General features: G+C 38.3%; 2 protein-coding genes across 5 annotated transcripts in view; one reads left to right on the forward strand and one right to left on the reverse strand.

Annotated features, from left to right (window-relative positions):
* Window positions 1-3,351: 3,351 nt before the first annotated feature.
* LOC126911517 (exosome RNA helicase MTR4) lies at window positions 3,352-12,604 on the forward strand. Its single transcript, XM_050699044.1, has 18 exons — window positions 3,352-3,558; window positions 3,646-3,771; window positions 3,879-4,121; window positions 4,427-4,601; window positions 4,733-4,844; window positions 5,123-5,325; window positions 5,657-5,897; window positions 5,976-6,166; window positions 6,297-6,398; window positions 6,488-6,661; window positions 6,918-7,020; window positions 7,291-7,463; window positions 9,939-10,127; window positions 10,238-10,479; window positions 10,675-10,911; window positions 11,276-11,438; window positions 11,680-11,842; window positions 12,390-12,604. The coding sequence occupies exons 1-18, from the start codon at window positions 3,461-3,463 to the stop codon at window positions 12,545-12,547; spliced, it is 3,093 nt and encodes a 1,030-aa protein (XP_050555001.1). The 5' UTR covers window positions 3,352-3,460; the 3' UTR covers window positions 12,548-12,604.
* A 321-nt stretch (window positions 12,605-12,925) lies between these two features.
* The window catches only part of LOC118276863 (voltage-dependent calcium channel subunit alpha-2/delta-3), a 57,160-nt gene continuing 49,013 nt past the window's right edge, over window positions 12,926-21,072 (reverse strand). For 2 of the 4 annotated variants that reach the window (XM_035595453.2, XM_035595479.2), the window contains 15 exons: window positions 20,981-21,055; window positions 20,850-20,864; window positions 20,630-20,740; window positions 20,046-20,259; window positions 19,866-19,911; window positions 19,609-19,781; window positions 19,209-19,299; window positions 18,654-18,686; window positions 17,895-18,008; window positions 17,522-17,792; window positions 17,200-17,451; window positions 16,986-17,100; window positions 16,583-16,889; window positions 16,168-16,351; window positions 12,926-16,078 (listed from right to left, as the gene is read on the reverse strand). In XM_035595453.2, the coding sequence (XP_035451346.2) occupies window positions 15,980-16,078; window positions 16,168-16,351; window positions 16,583-16,889; window positions 16,986-17,100; window positions 17,200-17,451; window positions 17,522-17,792; window positions 17,895-18,008; window positions 18,654-18,686; window positions 19,209-19,299; window positions 19,609-19,781; window positions 19,866-19,911; window positions 20,046-20,259; window positions 20,630-20,740; window positions 20,850-20,864; window positions 20,981-21,055 (2,100 nt within the window). In that variant the 3' untranslated portion in view covers window positions 12,926-15,979. The remainder of the gene's footprint in view (window positions 16,079-16,167; window positions 16,352-16,582; window positions 16,890-16,985; window positions 17,101-17,199; window positions 17,452-17,521; window positions 17,793-17,894; window positions 18,009-18,653; window positions 18,687-19,208; window positions 19,300-19,608; window positions 19,782-19,865; window positions 19,912-20,045; window positions 20,260-20,629; window positions 20,741-20,849; window positions 20,865-20,980; window positions 21,056-21,072) is intronic. The other 2 variants (XM_035595461.2, XM_035595470.2) reach the window with 2 other exon arrangements.

A 21,072-nucleotide genomic window follows, 5' to 3' on the forward strand; every position in this document is an offset into this window, starting at 1 on the left:
ATAATAAATGTTGCCAGTTATTTTATCTGATGCTTATTTTTTGGTGATTTTGAAAATTGGATTATTTATTAATCGGAAAAAAATTCGATTTCCTTTAATCCCATTATATCGCCATTCATGATCTGTAAATTCTGTAACAATAACAACGAACAAGTCTGTGAACAGATCTTGAAACTGATCTATGTATTTTCGACTCGACGTATTGACTACAACGATTGTTTGACTGTAGTTAGCAATCCAAGAATGTCGATAGAAATAGGGATTGTAATATATATAATTTTAATTTATATATTAAATATTTATTTATTTATTTATTTATCCTTACATTACATCTATCATTACAGGCACACCTAATGCGATAAATGCAGTATAAACTTAACAAAATAAAATAAACCAAAACCAAATATATCTATGAACATAAAATAAACTTAACATTAACTTTATCCTAATACTTACTTAATATTATTTAATAATAACAAAAACCTTTTATAATTTATTATTATATACGATTCGTAGGACGGCAGCATCTATACATATAATAAAATTATAACAACTCCATGTCTGTACATTACAGATATTTAAGAAAAAATAAGATGGGGGATCTTTATTCAACCAATAGAAGCGAAAAACATGATTTAAAAAATTTTTGTCTGTCTGTCTGTCTGTTTGTTGTTCGCTTTTCACGCAAAAACTACTGAACGGATTTTGATGAAACTTTTTTTGTTATATAGCTATTAGTCCTCGCTAACATATAGGCTATCCTTTTTTTGGAAATTCGCCCTTTAAGGGGGTAAAAAGGGGAGGAGTAAGTTTGTATGAAACTCCGTCAGTTTTGAAGCTAATTCGATTAAAATTAATATTCGGCTATTTGGTTACAAATTAAGAATGATGCAATGAGGATTTTTGGAAAATATGCCTAATAGGGGCTGAAAAAGGGGGGGTAAGTTTCCATGAAACTCCGTTAATTTTGAAGCTAAATCGATGCGTTACGAGCGTATTATTAATCGTTGCCTTTGTTCACTTCAAGATATTGTGATTTCAATAGGTGGCAATCCTTTGAGTCATTATGGTCTTCCAGAGCCGCAGGAAACCACTGAAGTTTTTTTTTTTTTTTTTATTGTTAAATGGGACGACGTTTGGCCGCTATCTCACCTGATGGTAAGTGATGATGTGGCCTACGATGGAGCACGTCTGCCCATTAGCAACCTATTCACTCGGGCTTTGAAGACACCCAGGTTATACCCATCAGGAAACACAGACTCCGGCAAGGAGTTCCACTCCCTAGCAGTTCGCACAAGGAAGCTTGAAGCGAAGCGCTTCGTGCGTGTGGGTGGGATATCCACCATGAATCGGTGACGCCTCGCCGATTGTCTTGTGGTTCGATGATGGAAAGGACTAGGAGGAATCAAGTTGTGCAATTCCCCCGCACACTCTCCGAAATGTATCCGGTAAAAAACGGAAAGGCTTGCGACCTTGCGCCTGTGTTCAAGGCTTTGAAGCCGGGCCTCCACAAGCGCATCATCGTTGATGAGCTTCTTGGCACGCCTTTCAATGTGTTCGAGCGCATCCAGCTGGCATTTAGCCGAGCCGTCCCAAAGGTGAGAACAGTACTCCATACATGACCGAACCTGCGCTTGGTACAGGCTCAGCAGAGTTCGGCGTGTTGGTTGAGAGTATGCAGCGGAGACAAATTATGATCGTGCCGCGATGGCCGAAATCGTGAACAATAATATTGGCACCCTCACAAATGAACAAAAGTCTGTGTATGAACGAATTTTGAGAAGTGTCAGTCAACAGGATGGTGGAATATTTTTCTTGACGCCCCTGGTGGTACAGGAAAAACGTTTTTAACTAGACTGCTACTTGCTGAAGTGCGAAGACAAGAAAAAATAGCACTAGCAGTCGCCTCTTCGGGTATTGCAGCCACTTTACTTCCAGGAGGTAAGACCGCCCATTCCATGTTTAAGATACCTTTGGACCTAGATATAAATGAAACACCAGTTTGTGCCATATCCCGAAATAGCGAAAAGGCAAAGATTCTTGCAGAGTGCAGCCTAATCGTTTGGGACGAGTGTACGATGGCGAACAAAAAGGCCGTGGAAGCCGTTAATCGCACTCTACAAGATATCCGGCGAAATGATCACGTTATGGGAGGGGTTACAGTTTTATTTTGTGGCGATTTTCGTCAGACTCTACCCGTGATTACCAGAGGAACTAGAGCTGATGAGGTCGGGGCATGTCTAAAACGCTCCGTGCTTTGGCCTCGGATAGAAAAATTGAGCTTGACGCAGAACATGAGGGCTCACTTAGGTGGAAACCCCAGTGCGCAGGAATTTTCTGGAGTTTTATTAAAAATCGGCGAAGGCTCATTTCCCGAATCAAGTAATTCAGTAACTCTACCCGACAACCTATGTAAAATTGTTGCTTCGGTGGAGGAACTCATTGATTTGGTTTATGGTGATGTTTCCCAATTAATAGGTCAAGACAATTCATGGCTTTGTGAGCGAGCAATACTTACGCCCAAAAATGACCAAGCCGCTGCCATCAACCAAATTATTCTAGAGCGAATTGAAGGAGACCAAGTTGTATACCGGTCTATAAATACAGTGGTAGATCAAATGGATGTTACAAATTACCCGGTTGAATTTTTAAACTCTCTCGCTGCACCTGGACTCCCCGCACATAATATTACTTTAAAAGTAGGCATTCCCATAATGTTGCTTCGTAATTTAACACCCCTAAGCTGTGCAATGGAACTCGGCTAAAAGTAATTGCACTTCGAAGTAATATCATAGAAGCCGAAATTCTCACGGGTTGTGGATCTGGTGAAGTAGTATTTATACCACGCATACCGCTAATCCCAAATCATTTCCCATTTCAATTTAAGCGCGTGCAGTTTCCCGTTACTCCATGTTTTGCGATGACCATTAACAAGTCACAAGGTCAGACACTTCGAGCCGCTGGTGTCGATCTTAGGACGAGCTGTTTTTCACACGGACAGCTTTATGTGGCTTTCTCGCGTGTCACTAGCTCCGATAATTTGTTTGTATTGGCTCCTACAGGTAGAACATCAAATGTGGTGTATAAAGAAATTCTTTAGGCTTATTGCGATGTATTTCGACGTTCGGTATGGTGGAAGTACAAAGTGTCCTGATCAACATATATGAGAAGTGGTTATTTAACTGGCATGCAACACCTTCACTTTAAAAACATACGGAAATGACTCTATTATAATAGTTTTTTATCTTCTGTTGGCGCATTAACATCTCTTGGCGAAACGGAGTTCGCGGGCACCAGCTAGTTTTAAAATAAAGGAACTCGCTGTCAATGTCAGAAACCCAGAACTGTCAGAATTAATACTTGGGTACGTCAATGTGTAATATTGTGAATGTGTTTGTTGTGTGATTTGCTGGAGGTTAGGATAAATTAAATGGTTGGAAGTTGACAATTTTAATGTAAAATGGCAGACGTGAATAGTTTATTTGATTGTTTTGATGAGTCCGCAGCGGACGAAGCTACGGTTCAACTTCCTGATGTTAAGAAAGAAAAAAGTGAACCGTGAGTTAACCTCACTTGTTTAATGCTGACCGCACGTATCAAGCTTTTCTTATTTGAAAGCACATAGTAAAAGTATTTAATTTACAGGGAAGCTGAAAAACCGACAGAATCTACTTCTTTGAAAAGGTTGCACGATGAAGTAGAGGTTATTGAACAAAGTACTAAGAAACAAAAAGCCGACGAAGATGATGCAGAATTGACTAGTGATATAAAGTAAGTTAATGCTAATAATCTTGTAATATTGTCTTCGCGAAATTCTAATTATGAATCTCCGTTGTTTAAATTGCAATATTAGTCTGAAATTCTTGTTATTATTTCAGTTTAGATCTCTTGAATGCCCGTATTGTAATACATACACTAGAAACTCATGAGGGTTGTACACACGAGGTGGCAATACCACCAAACCATGAGTATGCCCCGCTTATGCCAATCACAGGAGAGCCGGCAAAGCAGTATAGTTTCATACTGGATCCATTTCAGAAGGAGGCCATACTATGCATAGACAACTTACAATCTGTATTGGTTTCTGCTCACACTTCTGCTGGAAAAACTGTGGTGGCTGAGTAAGTTACTTGACTTTCTTTTTACTTTCAAATATAATATAATTATTAATCAAACTTGTAATTACACAATTGTATGCAATATAATTTGTCTTGCTTATAAGCAACAGCTTATAAACAAGACAATAGTTCATATTAAACATAATATGAACTGTTTGATGCTTTGCGATGTGACACCAGTTCGATGTATACAGAGTACAATATTTTTTATGTGAACCAAAATTTGTTGTTTTGTTTTTTGTAAATACAGCCAATGAAAAAAAAACAAGTGCATGTATTATTCATAATAACATTGATATTCTTTGTAGGTATGCCATAGCTCTATCTTTGAAGAATAAGCAAAGAGTGATATACACTACTCCTATCAAGGCTCTGTCTAACCAGAAGTATAGGGAGTTTTCTGAAGAGTTTCATGATGTAGGTCTTATAACTGGTGATGTGACCATAAACCCTTCAGCTTCATGTTTAATCATGACTACTGAGGTAAGACAAAGTTTTTAAAATTGCTTTTTAAAATTTATTTGTATGTTTAACCAACTTCCCAAAATGAGGAGGTTCTAAATTCGACTGGTATGTTTTTTTATATTAACTTATTCCCTTCACTTATTTCACAGATTTTAAGAAATATGTTGTATAGAGGTTCTGAAATCATGCGAGAAGTGGGATGGGTTATATTTGATGAAATTCATTACATGAGGGATAAAGAGAGAGGTGTTGTCTGGGAAGGTTGGTAAATGTTTTCATTCTTTTATAGAATATGATGTACAATTGTACATATCAGAAGGCATAGATAATATATTATTTACATTCTTGTGTAGCTATTTTAGTTGATAGATCTTAAAATCTATTCAAAGAAGCTCAGTATTACCAATTTTAGTAATCCATATTTATTGTATGAGATACTGAAATAAAACAGTTGTTTGCAAACTCTTATTTATTTATTGAACTCTTGACTCAATTATGAGTTCACTGTTTAAACTTTAATTCTTTTAAATTGTTAACAGAAACATTGATTTTGCTGCCTGATAATGTACACTATGTGTTTCTGTCGGCTACAATACCTAATGCCCGTCAGTTTGCGGAGTGGGTGTGTCGGCTGCACTCCCAACCTTGTCATGTGGTGTACACCGAGTTCCGACCCACTCCATTACAACACTACATATTCCCTGCTGGTGGGGATGGTATACATCTTGTGGTGGATGAAAAGGTAAGACAGGACCTAATGACTTGTATATTTCTAGTCAATTATGTCTGTAGACATAATTTTTAGAAAAATGTATGTCTATCTGGTTGATGTATGTAATGTTGGAATTTAAAATTAATGACGCCTCGATTTGATATAATATATTCTATGTTCTTTATACCAATTGCATGTGGTATAATAATTTAAATCTTTATTGTTTAAGAAGCTTCCTTTTATTTCCCAATAAAGATATGCTTAACTTTTCTCTTCATCTAGGATGGATTTAATAAAAATTTTATTTTCATATCCTAACACTAATATATATAAATGATTAATTGAACATCATTGTTTTTAGGGTATATTTAAAGAGGACAACTTTAACACTGCTATGGCAGTTTTGAGCAACGCGGGTGACGCAGCCAAGGGCGACCAACGTGGCCGTCGCGGTGGCCCACGCGGCGCCAACCAAACTAATATATTTAACATCGTTAAGATGATCATGGAAAGGAACTTCGCACCTGTTATCATATTCAGTTTCAGTAAAAAAGATTGTGAAGCATATGCCATGCAGATGGCCAAATTGGACTTTAATACAAGTGAGTAGAGTTCCTTATGAACATGCCTAAAAACTCATTAAGACATGTTTTAATAACGTTTTTTTTTGTTGTCTTCAGTTGAGGAAAAGAAGCTTGTGGACGAAGTATTCAACAATGCTATGGACGTACTGTCTGAGGAGGATCGCAAACTACCTCAGGTGGAGAATGTAATTCCTTTACTGCGGCGCGGTATTGGCATACATCACGGTGGTCTCCTGCCTATACTCAAAGAAACTATTGAAATTCTGTTCGGATTAGGACTTATTAAGGTGAGGAGAAGAACCTTTTTGGTTTTCGCGGAGATAATATGAAATTGTATTTTCTATGTTAAGTGTTTTGATAGATGAACATAGTGAAGATATTAAAATCAATATCTAATATTGTTTGTTGTTGATACAGGCACTATTCGCGACTGAGACATTTGCCATGGGCCTAAACATGCCTGCCAGAACTGTCGTGTTTACCAGCTGCCAGAAGTTTGACGGAAAAGACTTTAGATTTGTAAGTAATTGCAATAAGGATTTTATATCTTTTAAAAATCTCAGTAAATACTCATTACTGGTGGAATTAACAGTTTTTATGATAATTAGATATCATCAGGCGAGTACATCCAGATGTCGGGACGTGCAGGTCGGCGAGGTCTCGACGACAAGGGTATTGTGATCCTGATGATTGATGAGAAGGTCACGCCCGCTGTCGTTAAAGGCATGGTGCAGGGCAAAGCCGATCCCATCAACTCCGCCTTCCATCTCACTTATAATATGGTAAGTTATTATTAGTTTTATATTGGCTACAAGTTCATTTGGAGATGTGTTTTCATAAACATTACATTTTATTTTACTAATCTATTCCTGGGCTTAATTCCATCCCCATGTATTCAGCTATTTCGCGTGATGAAGTAACAAATATGTTAACTTCCATTGTAATCTAAAGTAGTCTGAATATTTTCTATACATTGATTTGAACAAACTGTGACTAAAATGTAAGTATACTTTCTAAAACAAATATATTTTCCATTAGGTGCTAAACTTGTTGAGAGTAGAAGAAATTAATCCGGAGTATATGTTAGAAAGGAGTTTCTTCCAGTTTCAAAATCAGGCTGCAATTCCTGATCTAATTGACAGTAAGTTATTTTGTTTGAATAACTAATATGTTTTGTGCTAATTCTTAACATCACCTGTTTTTATTTCCCAACTAAAGTTATGGATGTAATATGAGATCCCATGCAGTAGAGTAGTATTCAATTTGTCCTGTCTTATTTCAATTTTTTTATTACAACTTCAATATAAATTGTTAGACTGTAGAGAGTAATAAAATACAATTAGTAAGTTTAATGTTCTTCTATTGTTGGATATATATGATACTAATATGTACTCACTTCATTGTCCAATAGAAGTGAAATCAAAACAGAAGGAGTACAATGCTCTCACCATCGCGGAGGAGCATTCGATAGCCTCGTACTGCAACATCAGGTCCCAGCTAGACCTGTTGGGTGCACAGTTCAGGTCCTTTATCACCAAGCCAGAATACTTGAAACCTTTTTTACAACCAGGACGACTTGTTAAGGTAAGACTCAGTGATGTTCTAGGTCTATTGCTGAATATACTTTAGGACCTAACTTTGCTTGTTGTAATTTAATGTAAAAACGTTATGACTAAGGTGTATGTTTTAATGACATTTGTGTATGTTATTTAATATTTAATTGTACAATTTTCGTTTCCTTATTTTTATTATGGACCTACCTCAGATGATACTTGATACAAAATAAATCAAGTATGATGGTGATTTTCATAACTTAAGTATTTCAAAGTTTTGTAGATTGCCAATGAATTAGAATGACAAAATTGAAGCCAGACAATTTGATTAAAGATGAACGCTTTACAAATATTTAAATTTTAGATATGTTTATATTACTGAAGGCCGCGCGTTGTACGTGGGCGCGTGGGCCATGACATTAATTAGCAGGTTTTAGTGATGTCACTTCGTGCATATTCTGATAAAATGTTTAACTACATATTTATTGACAAAATACCTTATCACTTACTAAGACACTCCATTAGTAAAAACAATTATCAAGTGTATGTAGGTACTTTTAATAATGATTAAACCGTATGTAGCGTACCTACCCTATGTATCTATATACAATGTGATAGGGGCGAGACTTCTAACCCGTTAAGGCTGAGTTCTACATCTAATTTTATCGACAAAAGTCGGGGGTCGAAGGGGTCGAATCCCCTCCCCCTAAAAATTATGGCTATTTTAATATTTTTTTTACTTTTTTTGATATCAAAGGTTGTATATAACAAAAAAAAAACGTCAAACGGTAGCTAATAACCTTGGCTAACTAATTCATTACTTTTTTCATATGTTTGATAATGTTTTGGTGAGAAAAAAAATCATTTGTGAATTATTTTTACTGAAAAAATGACTATTTTTCAATATTTTCAATTAGGGGTTCAACCACCCATATTATTTTTTTTGTCGATAAAATTAGATGTAGTACTCAGCCTTAACAGGTTAGAAGTCCCGCCCCTATCACATTGTATAGCGTTGTTGATACCACAGAATTTAAGTGTACAATTAACAAAAAAAAAACCAACTTCAAAAAATAAATATTCCAAAACAAATTAATATACACTAAAAAGTAAAAGAAATAATTGCGTATTTTTCAACAACTTAATAGATCAACTAACTTTACTAACTCATCACACACATTATAATGTAAGTAGGTACAATTATTGTTATTTCTGGAGTCGGTGTCAGCCAACTAAGATAGGTTTGTTATTTACCTATTATCACAACAAATCATTACAGTTTCACACCAGTTGTAAGTAGGTACTCAACCACCACTCCGCCCGTGCCGTGCCCGTGCCGTGCTAGTTGTTGGCGTTTCCTAGGCTGACACCGACTCCAAAAATAACAATAATTGTACCTACTTACATTATAATGTGTGTGATGAGTTAGTAAAGTTGATCTATTAAGTTGTTGAAAAATACGCAATTATTTCTTTTACTTTTTAGTGTATATTAATTTGTTTTGGAATATTTATTTTTTGAAGTCGGTTTTTTTTTTGTTAAAATTGTTTTTTATTTCTTGATTTTTAGTGAATAACTTATTTGAGTATGGGGCGACCTATTAAACGCGCTGCTCATATGAGACAGCGCCGTTTAAATGAATAATATTAATATCTATCCATATTGACGCATAAGTACATTATTTTCAAATGTATATTAACCTGATACTCTTACTTATGATCTGCTGAGCCGACAGCTAACAGTAACCTGCTCATAAGCTACATACATAGTCAGTTGTCAAACACACAAACAGATTAGATACCCACATAGGTATACAAGTCATGTAACTCAGACAGCACATCAAGCTACCCATCATTCTATACCAGATATGCTACTATCTGTCCTGAATTTTATGGCTACTGAGAAAGATAAGCTAGTATGCATCACTTCAACGTAAACGCAGAGCTCAGTCTGCTCATTTTTAAGGAGTTCCCTGGATTACCTTCCACATTTATGGTCAAACTTTAAAAACAATTATATGGGACCACACTGCCATCGTACTCTTTCAAACACAAAAAGAATTTCTCAAATCGAACTATAACTGCCAGAGATATGCATTTGTCAAACACAAACAGATTAGGTACCTACATACACATGTAAATCAGACAGCACATCAAGCTACCCATCATTCTATACCAGATATGCTACTATCTGTCCTGAATTTTATGGTTACTCAAAAAGATAAGCTAATGTACATCACTTAAACTCAAACGCAGAGCACATTCTGTTCATTTTTGAGGAGTTCCCTGGATTATCTTCCACATTCATGGTCAGACTTTAAAAAATTTTATATGGGACCACACTGACATCGTACTCTTTCAAACACAAAAAGAATTTCTCAAATCGGTCTATAATTGCCGGAGATATCGATTAACATACATAAAAAAAAAAAAAAAAAACGGTCGAATTGAGAACCTCCTCCTTTTTTTGAAGTCGGTTAAAATAAAGTATTTTGGCCCCTCCACAGGTAAAAACAGAAAAACATGAGTATGATTGGGGCATTATAGTAAACTTTAGACATAATACGAGCAAAGGCAAGAGAGGAGAGGAGAATCCTTTGACGTCGGAAGCTGTGATACTGGTGGACATTTTATTGCATGTCAAGAAGACTTCTGAAGATGATACAGACAGCAGAGTGCCATGTCCACCTGGCGAGGTAAGGATTAACTCCAAAAGGAACAATAAATAATATATGGGAGACCATGTCCACTCAATTATTTTTCTTACCAATTATTGTGTTACTGAAAATATTTGTATTTCTCACAGGCCGGCGACGTAGAAGTAGTTCCAGTACTGCACACGCTCATCTATCAAATCAGTTCTCTAAGAGTGTACTATCCAAAAGACTTAAGACCGAAAGACAATAGAAAATCTGTCCTAAAAACAATTGGTGAAGTGAAAAAACGTTTCCCCGAAGGACCACCATTATTGAACCCCATAAAGGATATGAAAATCACTGAGCCAGTATTCAAGGAATGTGTTGATAGAATAAAGAATTTGGAAGAAAGGTAAGAGTTTTTTTTTATTTTGATTCTTAATTCAATACTAGGAAGATTTATTTTTGAATTTCACGTTCAGATTATAATATTTTATATATTCTTGGTACATGAATCGTAATAGAACCTTAGGGCCTGAGTCAAACTTAGCTTATTTTAAAACATACTTCGAAAGAAGGAGTTGTCTTAATATTACATTTGATGCAGACTGTATGCACATCCACTGCACAATGACAAGAGTCGCGGCGCGCTCACAGCCGCGTATGAAAGGAAGCAGGAACTTCATGAGGAACTCACATTGGCCAAGGCCGAGCTGAAGACAGCCAAGAGTATACTGCAGATGGACGAGCTCAAGAAGAGGAAGCGAGTGTTGCGACGAATGGGATACTGCACGGCCGCCGATGTCATAGAACTGAAAGGACGTATCGCTTGTGAATTGAGCAGGTGAGAAAACCTAATTTTGTTTCTAGTAATCTTGAATCCTTTTTTAAATAGTTCTAGTTCTTCTTTGTCGTCAGAGACATAATGATGTTTTTATCGATAGTTTTCAAAGTTTCGTAAAGTATTCAATCACATATATAAAGCTTTTTTGCGGGGCGAAAATCATCCAACCTCTTCTCTCGTCTTGGGTGAAGCGAGAGGGAGTGTCAGACTCTTACTGTCTAAAAATCACCCCTTTCCTTCTCCTGCTTTGAGCCCCGTTAACCTGTTACGTTGTCCGCAGCTCCGATATAAACTCATACGTTAGTTATAATTATTCTGAAATGTCCACGTATTAATATGAATATACATTTGTTGTGACTGTTAGCGCTGATGAGCTGCTCTTAACGGAGTTGATATTCAACGGAGTGTTCAACGGCCTGACGTCGGAGCAGAGCGCGGCGCTCGTCAGTTGCTTCGTGTGCGACGAGAACTCCTCGCAAGCCTCCGCCACCGGGGAGGAACTGCGGGGCGTGCTGCGCCAGTTACAAGTGAGATAATATGTACATCATATATATTACATACAGATATTGATCTATCTTATAAATGTATAACGTCATCTTGTGTATACTGTTATGCTTCTTACTTATCAAATAAATAGAAGAGTACTTTATTTTGTCCGCTCATTTGAAAATAGACACTTTGTTACTTAACTGAACAATCAGTGATCAAAGGATGAAGTGGAAGTGATTCGACGATGTACATATAAAAATGACACGATAATAATTTCAGGAATACGCTCGTAGAATAGCCAAGGTATCGCAGGACGCTAAGATGGAGATTGACGAGGACGAATACGTGGGCAAGTTCAAGTGTACGCTGATGGACGTGGTGCTTACCTGGGCCAAGGGAGCTTCCTTCTTACAGATCTGCAAAATGACTGACGTCTTTGAAGGTAAGAAGACATTACTTATGTAGCAAGTATCAAATACTAGTCTATATTTTTTTGATAACATGTCACATATCGACGAAATGCACGACACCCCATGTGTGTCGCCATTAGAAAATAATCATATTTTATTTATTTACGTGTACGTTGGTATGTACATGTTTCCTTTCTGGGTTATCTATATCTTATGAAACTGACCTTGCGTCGTCGCCATTGCATCGCGCAATATCCAATGACAGTATTGTTCAGACATAATTGATTGCTTCCAATTACTCATTTGATGCAAAAAGACTGCATTTTTTTGTGTAACTGTGTGCTTGCATCTAATAGCTAAATATAACCTAATTATTTCGTGTGCATTCTTTTGTTGACTACAGTAAGTTGCAATTCTAATTTTGTCTTGTCAAGGCTAAAATGTATGTTTCTTTCTTGAAAATACAATTTCAGATAATACAGTTCTCAAACCAACTAATATGTCAACATTGCCCATTCACAAGCTATTACTTGTTATTTGTTAGTAGAAGAAAATGCTCAAGTTTTGTATATTTGGCAGGTTCCATAATCAGATGTATGCGTCGTCTGGAGGAGGTGCTCCGACAGCTGTGCCAGGCCGCCAAGAACATCGGCAACACAGACCTGGAGAACAAGTTCAGCGAAGCCATCAAACTGCTGAAGAGAGACATTGTCTTCGCAGCCAGTTTATACATGTAACTCTGTATGTACCACTGTTATTAGTGTCTAATATAAGCGTATCATAATTATATTATAGTACCGAGTTTTATTTAAGGCAGTATTTAATCTATTATTTTATTTATATTGTTCTTTGTGAGGTGGGTAAAAGGCACCACAGTTCATTGATTACTTACCCATCAAAACAAATGATACCTACCTTGAGGTTTTAAATAAATTACTGCTACACTGCTGCGAAAAGACTTATAAGAAAAATTAAAGACATAATCCACACCTAGGTGTCTGTACTTACCTGTAAAGTATGAACCGCACAGGCTGATGTAGAATGATTTCTTTAATAAATATTCTAAATATTAACTTATAAATATTGGGTAGGTATATAGAAAGAAAAGTGACACATTCACAATGTTATAAGAGAACTTTATTGTTGTAATTACTGTATATCTATAGCAATGAACTGGCAAGTAACAAAAAGAACAGTATTTTACTAGAATTACGCTAGAGAACCATTTTCACACAGATTGCCGTGAAGAATGATACAACTTTTAACTAATTCAAAGAAAATATCATAAACAGTGACGTCAACATTTGCTTTCCAATCAAATAGTTATATAATTTTATCCAGAATTTATCGAATTTTGGTAATAGTTCTAAAAAGCATTAGAACGAAATTGACAGGTCTATCAGATAAAACGAGTAATTTAGGATTTATATAAAAATGTAAGATACAGGGTTAGTGAAGGTGGCAAGTTTAGATATGATCATATCACTGTTCGCTCGCACGTATGGCGCCACCGCACAACTATTTTAACGAGGACCCTGTCAATGTGGGATCAATACGTTGCGCGCCAGTCCCGCGACTCTACAAAACATTGATAAAGACCTTATTAAAATAATCGATATCAATACTGTAATACAAGAAAACATTTAAAAATTGCTTACTCTATAGTCTCATTTGGTGCCTGAATTGATATGTCCAAGAACTAAACGCGAAATAAATGCTAACTCTGTCTAACTATTACATTCTGAGTAACTAAACGAGGTATTTGTTTTGTGTCTATAGTTACATAGAACTAAATCCCGCGAAGTGCAAGTAAAAATATCTGCACGTGGTACAAGACGCGAGCTCCGCCTATGCTATGATAAGTATACGCTATTATTATCGTTTAATACTTAGACGTAACAATAAACACTCGCCCCCGCGTTCGACTGCTATGGAAGACTCGACGCTTACTAGAAGCACTTTCAATACATTACCAGTCGTTCGCCACTCACCAGCTTAAACAATCTCTACGCCATTAAATCGACTCCTTACTGTATTATTTATACAAAATGTACAATTTCTCAAAAGCGCCTTCAATCAACGTTAATTATCTGTAGTATATTAGTGAGTATGCTGTGTACGATATGACTATGTTAACTTGTATGGTACGCGCGCACTCACTGCAGTAATCTCGTCGGCGCTCTTCTGGGAATATACACCGAGTTAACTTTATTATTGCTTCAAATCTAATATTTCTCTATTGTACGGAAGATATATGTAATTGTAATATCTATGTATATTGTGTAACTAACTACTGCACCATATAAATGTCGGTAACACTGCATATACAAGGCCCACAAAAGGCTATTCTACGTCTAACCCCGCTCAGTTCTCTTTCCACTTAACATTACAATACGCGAAGTACGCACCGCGAGCTTGCTGCAATGAGGGCACGTTGTATAGAATGTGTAGCTTGCTATTGTCCTCCGCACTCACAGCTACGCGGGCAGACACGTCACTCGCCAACGGCTTGTGTCACATTATTGTATAATAGTGGTTTGGCACTCAATCTCTAACTCTGGCTATGTATATTCATTAGGAATAACGGTACGGGGTTTTACACTGCTTCAAAAATTGGAATACTTATAACGGACAATAGCAAGCCGTATACTCGTGTACATTAATGACTATTCAATAAATAGGTATGATATATAAAACTATTTAATGTTAAATGTAAGTATGTGGATTTGATCATTACTCCTATGTAACATTCACATTTAGGTTAGGTACAAACAAGTTAATAGGTAAATACGCTTATTCTCTTATACTCCGAAATTTGAAATTTACGTATGATTGTAGAGTGTCAGTACTTATCCGATGTTCAGAGGCCTTTTCTTTAACTTGAAACAATCGAAAGAGAACATTATGATATGCAAACAATTATTGATACAGATCGATATGACGATGTTAACATTTACGACAGCAGAAGTCGAATTTGAACGACCTATAATTATAGCAACACACTTTCTTAAAATTGTAATAGGCCATTTAAGTTAGTAAAATATTTACAATAAAAATACGAAACTGTTTACAGTTTCTTTACGACATTACTCGAAGATTAGGCGAGAAAATCACTAACGACTAAAATGGAAAGTCGTCAGAGAGACAGGCGTCGCGGCGCCCGGGGACACGCCTCAATGCGCGCGACCGACGCGAGCGAGCGACGCGACCGACGCGAGCGACAACAAGCTATTTGATTATATTATTAGGTTTGTTCCCCTGTATGGCAGTGCGTGTTAGCGCTGCGACGCCTGCTCGACGACACAACGACTGTTACATTACACAGGCACACATAAATTCAGCAAAGAAATTTCTCTACAAACAAATAATTTCTTATTTACATCAACCCCTATGCAACTATTCAATAAGTTTGCGATAAAATTGAATGACAGATATCAAGAAATAAAATCGAATTAGGTCTCAACATAGGTAAATTTTTCTAAAACTGTTAAACGATATTAATATTTTACATTAATTATCTTTCAATACCTATTAACATTAGCTATAATTTATAAGATCTCCAAGTTTGTGATAATCTTCAATTTAAATTTAACAAGATATTCGTTACCTACCTATTACCGTATGCGTCCGCATCAGTTACAATATGAAAGTGACAACTTAACAGAGAGGAGAAAATATTTCAATAATCGTACCCTAACTCGACTATAATCCTGTCTCAAAACAAGATCAAAAGTTCACTTGGTCGGACCAAAACTTCAGTCGGTAAAATTGATCAAAACTGTAAGCCCCTCGTTAAACGCTCCGGCTACCGAGTGCGGGAACCGGGTACCGGGTACCCGGCGGTGAGTCGCACGGTGGCACAATTACATCGGCCCACACGTCACCGCCGGCCACTCGGCGGCTGGAGCGGCTGAGGAGAGGCAGACATACACCGCATACATACAGACCGTACTCCACTCCACTCCACTCACATCACTCGCAAACTCGCAAGAATACATGAACGCCATTGTCGGATGTAGTTTCCCTGGAGATGTCGTGAAACTAAGAGATAACATTGAAACAATCGACCGGTTTACTGAAACTGAGTGGGGTACAGAAAGTTTCACGACTCGCCGGCGTTCCGAGCGCTGGGCCCGCACGTTGGTAGAACATTAAGTGCGCACGCGCAGTCACGTGCTCAGCACCTGCCGCAGCAGGAGCGGAGATAGCACCGCCCACACCGCAGGGATCAATCGACCGCCGCGACCACACGATTGGATCTCGATTTCCTGGACATTTACGAGTTTCATTATGTGTTTAATGTTTACAATACGTGGATTGCTAGTAGCAAGTGTAGAGCTGGAGCCGATGAGCTTACCTCGGGATGGTAGGAGCCGCAGTGCGCGGGGCGGCGGCGGTGGTGCGCGGCGAGGCGGCGGCAGGGCGCGCGGGCCGGCGCCTCGCGCGCGCGCACGTCCAGCCGCTTGGCGCCGCACGGGCACAGCGTGTCCACCACCAGCAGGATCAGGTTGCTGTGCGGGATCTTCTGCACGCTGAACGGCCTGCACACAAAGTTTACTTTGATTTCAAATATCACCACGTATTTTAGAGAGACGCTATAACACACTATGGTTGATTTGTTCACTAACAAAAATTTTTGATATGTGGATAACAATCTGGATGTCTGCGAGACCAGGACATTCAACTATGTTCTCCGAATGAAAAGGGGCTATGTGCTAACTGCTGAATAAGTTCTAAAAACATTCTGTGAATTATTAAAAACTATCTATTACCTCTCGCAGCCGGAGTTGTGGCAGTTAGTAAGTTTGCCCTTGAGTGGTTGTGCGGTGTTAAGTCGTGAGGATTGCAGCGTGAAGAGCTCGGCGCTTGTGTCACAGGGTCGCACGGCGGCCGATCGTGCCGCCTCACGGGGTGGCGGGGGAGGGGGGACACCGCTCGAGGGGGGAGGGGGGCCCGGGTGGGACCGCCCACTGTCGCGGGAACTTTCACCCAACCCGTCGATTATGATCTCATAAGTACCGCGGTCCCTGTCCAAGTCATCATCATTCTCCATGTCCTCGGTCTCGTAGTCCTCGTAATCTGAAAATAAACAATGAATTTTCACAGTTGAACAGTTTTTTTTTGTGATACGGAGAATGCTTGATATCACGTGCGTTTTGTGGATGTTCTACTTACCAACTTCTTCTTCAGCGTATGGCCTAGCTCTTGCACGCACTGGCTCCCACAGCGGGAACCACACGGCAAGCAGACTGGTGAGGTATCCGCCGAGCCAGGACAACGGTTTCAGAGGCTAAGATGTAATAGTAAAAATACGTATTATTTAATCAAAAACATTGGATAATGATAAATGTAAATTCTTCGTATGATGTATTTCCTAACATGTACTCACCGAAACTTTATGACCGTCACCACTAAACGAGTTCCTGGAATCTGGACATCTGCCTTGATGATCGTGCACAACGACTTTTTTGTATATTCGGTCCTGTACTAGTGAATCCATAATAGTCCCATCGACTTGTCCGAAGAACCGGCCAGTTTGAGAGACGTCCTCTGATAAAATTATGAAGCCGTTGTCGTCCAAGATATAACAGTCCAACTCGTCGCCCGCGCAAGTCTTCTTGCAGGAAGTGCCAGCTGTGCACTGTTGAAGAAAGAAGTAAGAGGTTAGCAGATAGTTTAAATAGCGTGTTGTCGTTTTGTATATGACTTACTGCTGAAGTCACGTTCAAGAAGTGTTTGGCCAGAGAGTCTAGTTGGAAGTGCAGGCCGACGACGGCGGCGGGTGCACGATGGCCGCGGGACTCCACGAACACGGCGTGCGTGGCCAGCACCAGCGGGGGACGGCCGCTCAGCTCCTCAGCTTCCGAGCCATCACGGAAGGGCACCGAGAACACGAAGCTCTCGGGTTCGATGGCGTGGTGCTCTACCGCGCGACGATACCATTCAGAGTCGTATGCTCGAGAGTATCTCTCACTGAAGTGACTGTAAGGTAAATCTCTAATTAAAGGCAAAACTCTAAAGAATTAGATAAATTTTTGATTATGTAAAATTGACCTATATTTTAGTCTCGTTTGTTTTACTTACGGTTCTGACGAGTCGGTGCTCCTGGAGGTGTTGACGTTCTCGGTCCATCGGAGCAGACCGCTACGTGTTGCGATGAACGACAGCGTCACCACGAACTTATGGAACCGTCCTTGCCTGTAAAGACGTGAAGAGGTGAGCATTTCATATTGATTTGGTTTTGTTTGGGAACTGTGTATCATTTGCATTTGTTTTCAATTGGAATGTGAAGTGGGGAAAGAACATCCGATGTCGGATACCTATATTTTTGAAATCCTTTTAAACAGAGCCTCCTAATAAACTGGCTTTAATTGAGCAACTTCCATAAGTCTTGTATTGAAATCTTCAAAAACTGTTATTGCTAATCCAAACAAGGGTTCTACAAAAATATCAATATTGACTCAATATAAAACACCTGCATACCGTACCTGATCCTCGGAAGCTAGATAATTAAATAAATAACAGGAAAACAATGCTTTTACCCTAAGAGACAAAAGAGACTCTCTAGGAATAACTCTAACATAAGTCGTCTTCTCGTAACATAACACGTTTAGTAAATTATACCCATAGGATATTAGTTCATAGTTTCATACCCTGTTAGACAAAGTGCAAAACAAAATAAAAAAAAAACGTGTATCCGTGCGTTCTTATTTGCACAAATAAAACTCTTCCAGTGTTCTTTATACCCAATCCACTCCAGTAGCCAATACGTGTCGTTAGCAGTTAGTTATGACTATAACAAAGTTCTACTGGTAGTTGAACCAATCTCAAGAGTTACGTTACCTTGTAAGGAGTGCCATTAAAGTCGCTATCGGGCTATTTGTGTGACAAACACAAACAAATTAGTCATCCACATAAAATAACATAAAAGTGCTGAAGTTATATTGTTCTGGTGCTAAACTGATAAATGTTCATGCATATTGCCTTATATTTGATTGGTCTTTCCAAGGTGAGCTAATGGCGGTACGAGGATCCGACGTAGATATCTTTGTAGATACGGTTACATGATTAATGTACATTATATTTTGTTTTTCCATAAAGGTTTGAGTTCAAATTTTTCGGATAGTATGTAATAAGTAGTACCGAATCTACATTTTTGCTTCGTATTGCCTACATTTACGTAAGGTCGTAATTGGGCAATAAATCAGTGTATCAATTTTAGTATACTATATCGCCTATTTTTAGTACATTACGAAATAATATAATCTAACGCCTCGTACTGCCTTCTATTTTTTATTTTGATTTTAAATGCAAAAACAAAAGGTGTTTGCAGAGTATTAAGAAATTGCTATAGTTTTGTATTGCATCAAAACATGCTTCAATATGAAATGTACTTACTGTGAGTGATGGCTGGCATGTCCAGTGTGAGCGTCCAATTCTTTGATTACCATTGCATCCCTAATTAATGATTGCACTAAAGTTTTGTCGCCTGAAATAAAGATATACGTATTATTTCTTGTAAAGGACTTTCCACCTTAATGTAAATGGTCACGTCTGAAAATGACCTGAAGTAAAAAATACACTGAGGTAACTTTTAGCAAAAATCTCTATCATTCGTTGGGATTTTATACGAAGGACTTTTTTACTAGACATTGAGATAAATTAACCAAATTATAGATATCATGCAGTACCTATGCACAGATTTTAGTAATTACGTAAAAGAGAGTAGACTCCTTTTTTAATTTATAAGATTTTTTAAGTATTATGTATTACTATGTAGAAATGCCAAAATACATACAATAATAAGAGTCCCTATCCTGCTTCTTGTGCGCGTTGTGCAGCGTGAGCGCGCGCGGCCGCAGCGACATCCACTTCCAGCCCGGCCGCCCCGCGCGCGACAGGAAGTGCACCAGTTGTTCCTCCGCAGAGTTAAACGTCTGGTCCGATGTCGACGCGTATTCACAATACACCCTATGTACCAGGAAATACAGGTTAATTTCCTCTAACAATGTTGCAAGGATGAATGTTTATGTATGTGTCGTACGGTAATCTTACCAATCAGGATGAACTTTCCAGTTTTCACCTTTGAAGTATTCCGTGACTGCAAACATTTTGGAAGAAATTAGAATGAGCCGAAAAACGGGATGTTACATTCCTTCCCATTATTTTTTTCTACTAAGCAATTGTCTCACAGAACACGTTCAATTTATTTTTCACTATAGAAGAGTCACTTACCGTTAATAGGACTATGTTTGACCTCTTGCTCCGCCTGCAGCTCATACATGCCGTATCCGTCTGGCAACACCGCGGCCAGTGAGAACGGAGTGCCATCTACCGGGCTGTAGAAGTACCTCTGCCGCCTGGTGGCGACGCGGCGCATGTTGTCATATTGCACCTTCACTGCGATCTCTGTCTCACCTTCACGCTGTTCTATCATGTCGTGGCGGAGCTAAAAGAGTAAATAGTGATTCGTTTTATTGAAATATTGTAAAGATTATAGTTTTTTTATTGATGTCCAATGCAATATTTAATTATAGGTATCTATCATTTTGTCATATCCAACCAGCCATTAACTATTTTTAAAGTTCACATAAAGTAATCTTCCGTGCGGGCCGCGGACTCACAAGAGACGTATCGTTATAACGTAGCAGTGCCATGTGCATCTAGACACTGCGCCAGTGCAATCAAAGTTATGAGTAGATACTATTGACTTTGGTATTATACATAATAGTAAAAATATGACACAGGAGTAGAACTTTGTAATTGAGTAGCTTAGTCTTTAATCAAGTACAACTAAACTATAACAGTAACATCCTTACATCGAGCAGCAGCGAGGTGAGGTTGACCCTAGAGTTCTCGTCGGAGTCGACCAGTAGTTCCACGTCGGTGAGGTCCACACTCGAGTACAGAGGACGCAGCGTCTCAGTGTACTGTGGAGTATAGTAGCCATGTTTAGTACAGCACTAGCCTTCCTCTTAACTACTTAAATACATAACACCTTAACCTATTCCGTTTGTCGTATCGTTTTTCTGTACTTACTTCCTCGTTCGTATGCTGTAACAAAGTATTTGGTGATTAGTTGTATTTCAATGGCCTCTATTATACCTATGTAACGGACATTAATTGATGCTACATAAGCTAAAGTTCACACAAAAATGAAGGTTACATACCAATGGTCTTAAATCAGGATGATACAGTACATGCCCGTTGTTATCCACCATGAACGAGTAACCGTTCACACCCAACTGTAAATAGATAGGTC

This window comes from Spodoptera frugiperda, chromosome 15 (assembly GCF_023101765.2).
Source record: "Spodoptera frugiperda isolate SF20-4 chromosome 15, AGI-APGP_CSIRO_Sfru_2.0, whole genome shotgun sequence".
NCBI lineage: Eukaryota > Metazoa > Arthropoda > Insecta > Lepidoptera > Noctuidae > Spodoptera > Spodoptera frugiperda.